At 31.4% G+C, this 4,452-nt stretch overlaps 1 protein-coding gene across 2 annotated transcripts; it reads left to right on the top strand.

Annotated features, from left to right (window-relative positions):
- Nucleotides 1–1,639: 1,639 nt before the first annotated feature.
- LOC137829660 (leucoanthocyanidin reductase) lies at nucleotides 1,640–4,452 on the top strand. 2 transcript variants are annotated; one of them, XM_068636516.2, is made up of 5 exons: nucleotides 1,640–2,119; nucleotides 2,677–2,817; nucleotides 3,186–3,423; nucleotides 3,517–3,720; nucleotides 3,983–4,452. In XM_068636516.2, exons 1-5 carry the CDS (start codon nucleotides 1,916–1,918, stop codon nucleotides 4,240–4,242), a joined length of 1,047 nt encoding a protein of 348 aa, XP_068492617.1. In that variant the 5' UTR covers nucleotides 1,640–1,915; the 3' UTR covers nucleotides 4,243–4,452. The 2 variants fall into 2 exon arrangements, with proteins under 2 accessions (XP_068492617.1, XP_068492618.1); XM_068636517.2 differs by having other exon boundaries at nucleotides 1,820–2,119; nucleotides 4,040–4,452.

Here is a 4,452-nt window from a genome sequence, read left to right as displayed (position 1 = left end):
ACTTAAATAGATGGATTTAGAACTGATTTTGATGTGACTATATGTCACTGTCAGAAGTGTAACTTGTTGCAACCTTCTCCCATGATTTTCTTCCTTTTTAAGTCAATTTATTATTTGAAGGTCTCAGAAAACTTTGGCAATGAAAATGAAATTAAAAATGAAAAGTTAAACAAATATCAAGAACCAAAAAAAAGTTATTAATAAAGGGAAAGGAATTAATGAAGTAAAATAAATTAATAATACAGAGGAGGCTTATAAAGCACAACTGTAGAGCCATTCATTATTTGTGTACGAAAGAGGTAAGTATCTATCAGTCAAAGAAGGGATATATTATATATTAAGAGCAAGGTGGAAATAACATTCTCAAACTTGCTAGCAAATTAATCTTTTCATGCACACACTACATGACAACCTTATCTATGATTTTACAAATTATATTTATTCTATGTACATTTTTATATTTTAAAAATGTTGTATAATTTTTCATTGCCAATTCTATAAAAATCGTAAAGGTATTCATTTCTTCTTCGTCTCTTATAAAAATATTACCTTCATTAAGAAAATTATTTGTGTCATGGAAGTAATCACCCATTTAGTAATCACTATAAGAAAATTATGAAATAAAAATCAATTTTAAAAAAATAATAATTAATTGCTATAGTGACTAAATTAGAGATCATTTTAATGACTAAATAAATTTTTGATTTTTAAATTAGTTTTTATTACTATTAAATGGTTTCTAAATTGGTATCAATTAGCAACCAAGATTTTTCTATCAAATTTTTAAAATAGTCTCTAATTTAGTTATTATTGTAACTAATTATTTTGATTTATAAAATTGGTTTATTTTTAATATTTTATCTTTTAATGAGGGTAAATATGAAATTTATTAATGTAAAATAAAATTATATTATGAGGCAGCTGTCCCCATAGATAGGCATGTGTGGATTACTACAGTTTTTCTGCCTGTGAGTATAAAATGGTAACAGTGAAATGTTAACCTCTAGATTTAGCATATATACTTATATGTAAACCTTCATATAGTGGTCTTATTAAGCTAAACTTAGCCACTGGAAAGTGGGGTAGTTGAAACTTGCTAAACTAGCTTATTAAAACATATATATATATATATATGTATATGTATATGTATATGTATATATATATGTATATATATATATGTATATATATATATATGTATATATATGTGTATATATATATGTATATATATATATATTAATCTTATAATTTATTTTTAAAATATTTTCAAATCAAGTTTAAAAAATTAAGAAAAAAATAAATGTATCTTAAGTAGATGTTATTATTTTGGTATATTAGTTAGTGTATTGATTAAATAAAGAGCTAAACATAAAAGTGGTAAGGAAGGAAAAAAAATAAAAAAATCTATCATTATCCATTTCTTATAGTAATATTACATATTAGTATAAATAGCTAATTTTGAAGAAATGGCACTTGAAGTACATTTTAAAAAGGAGTAAAAAGGTACTGTAAAAGAAGGTTGTTTAGCGAATGTGATTAACTAGATTGAAGAAATTGTATAGCTAGTAAAAAATGAAAAACCCTGATAAACATGGGCTAAATGGATTTGATTTGAAGAACTTAAGGTGTTATAAAATCTGATACCGTGCATGGAGAGTATGGCTACGCGGCATTCCCACTTAAAATTTCAAGTATGGCTTAAGGAATCATGCGTGTTGAAGAGTAGGTGAAAAAACGGTGTGTATTGTGTTCAGTTTGGTAACTATTGGTTTTGTAGCTAGCTATAGCTATATTCTAACGTACACTTGCCTATATAAACCACCTATCACCGTTTTCGTTTTGCATGCCCCAATTGTCATTACTCTTCTTTATTCGAACCTGACTTCAATACAATTAATTACCACATTTCTGCAAAACCATGGTAACGTCACCAACCATTCCCAGCCACACCAAGGCCCGTGTTCTCATCATCGGAGCAACGGGTTTCATAGGCAAGTTTGTCACTGAGGCAAGCCTCCTCACCGCACACCCCACTTACTTGCTTCTCAGGCCACCACCTCTTGTCCCTTCCAAGGATGCCATTGTTAAAACCTTCCAAGAAAAAGGTGCCATGATCATTCATGTAAGTCATAACATACTTTATCTTCTCTCTCTCTATCAGTGAGCCAATGTGTGTATAAATATGTTGTCACACCTTCTGAAAATTTATAACTTTTTTTATTAATAACTAATGGTTTTGAAGAATGTTTCCAGTTCCCATTCATATATAAAAACGTCCAAAATTATACATACTAAAAAATACAAAAAAAATAAATAAAAAAATAGGTGTACTGTGATTCCTGCTTTGTATATGCCCTTCTCGACTATAACACAGCACCTCAAAAAACTATGTTAATTGATTCGCCTTACACCAGTATAGAGTTCCTATCTCTCCCAGATCTTTTGGCGTTGTGTTTAGCCTTTTACTACGCATTATCCTGCGTAGTTGTGTTAGCTTGCTGCAAGTGATGCAAAATGGTATAAGTAATTGCGTGCTGATATTGCAACTTCAGTGCTCTGCATGCACCCTTATCACAAGCGCAAATCAGCACCTGACCCTGCCAAACTATTCCTACAACAGCACCCTCCCTGTGTTGTATTTTTTTCATAGAAAATTAGTTGTGTTGTATTTTGTGGTAGGGTGTGATAAACAACAAGGACTTTGTGGAAAAGATTTTGAAAGAGCATGAAATAGACATTGTGATTTCTGCTATCGGGGCTAAGAGCTTGCTGGATCAGCTTATACTGGTGGAGGCCATGAAATCCGTTAAGACTATTAAGGTACTACTTTTTTACTCTTCTCTACTTTACTAAATGGCAAGTTTCTCACTTTTACGGTTCAAAAAATAAAAAAAATAGTAATGCTGACACCAATAAAAATAATGAATCAAGTGCGTTTCGTTTAGTAGATGGTTGTTTTTTCTTTCATATGTTGTAAGTTGTTAACTATCGAAACAAATTACCAAAAACTGTTCATTTAGTGAGTTATGTCTACAAAGTTTTGATATACATAAACTTTATAATATTGATAGAGGGTGTTTTTCATAAGGAGAGACTAGACCCTACCAAATATTGTAATAGTTAAGTTTCAACAGAAGATGTTAAAACTTTAGTATAGAAATTCTGACGTGTTATAATTAATGTTGCAGAGGTTTTTGGCTTCAGAGTTTGGACATGATGTGGACAGAGCTGATCCTGTGGAGCCAGGTCTAACAATGTACAAGGAGAAGCAATTGGTTAGGCGCGTGGTTGAGCAATCTGGGGTTCCATACACCAATATTTGTTGCAATTCCATTGCTTCATGGCCTTACTATGACAATTGCCACCCATCTCAGCTTCCTCCACCCTTGGATCAATTGCAAATATATGGTCATGGTAATGTCAAAGGTATAATCAAACAAAACCAATCATTATTATTCCATACATTTTTATTGAACAAATTGTCCTAAACTGTGACCATTTTTTCTTCCATCTGTGCAGCTTACTTTGTTGATGGCATTGATATTGGAAAGTTCACAATGAAGGTTATTGATGATGTAAGAACAATCAACAAAAATGTTCATTTTCGACCATCTAAGAACTGCTACAGCATCAATGAACTTGCTTCCTTGTGGGAAATGAAAATTGGCCGCACAATCCCCAGAGTGACCATATCAGAAGATGATCTTCTAGCAGCAGCTGCAGGTTCAATCATTCATCAATTCTCCTTTTTTATGTCTCACAATCACAACATTAACCACATCACTTTTGTATCTAACTTTGCAAAGTTTGACTTTACAAAATAACATTTATTTTCATATGAGAAAAAAGTGTAACAAGAAAATATTAAAGTGAACGATATTTACTAAAAGATTACAATGTAAAGTCAAGACTAAAATAGTCTATAATTAAAATCTCAACCACTAAAGTGGGCCATGAGAATTACTTTTAATGTGTGCATATGCAGAAAATTGCATACCCCAAAGTATTGTGGCATCATTCACTCATGACATATTCATCAAAGGTTGTCAAGTTAACTTCAGCATAGATGGAGTTGATGATGTTGAGATTAGCACTCTGTATCCTGATGAAGAATTCAGAAGCTTGGAGGATTGCTACGAGGACTTTGCTCATATGATTGAGGATAATATTCATAAAGGGGAACATAAAATTACGGGCACAAAGTCTGTAGTGGAAGCAGTGCCAATCATGGCTTCCTGTGGATAAGATTCACCTCCTCAAAAATGTTTTAAATTCGTTGCTATTTACCGATTACTAGTCTTTGTTGAGGTGGAAACATATATGAGTAGTTAGATATGGACTTTTTATGTTGAAGTTATTTGAAGTACCATATTATCTACAATGTTTTATTTTATTCCTATCCTATAGTATGTTCTTCAGTCAAAAAGTCCTAGAGTAAGAACAAATTTTCGTTTC

The sequence above is a fragment of the Phaseolus vulgaris genome, chromosome 7 (genome assembly GCF_051622355.1).
Source record: "Phaseolus vulgaris cultivar YP4 chromosome 7, ASM5162235v1, whole genome shotgun sequence".
Lineage (NCBI taxonomy): Eukaryota > Viridiplantae > Streptophyta > Magnoliopsida > Fabales > Fabaceae > Phaseolus > Phaseolus vulgaris.
Note: the sequence above shows the minus strand (reverse complement) of the source record. Positions and strands in the feature narration are given on the sequence as shown.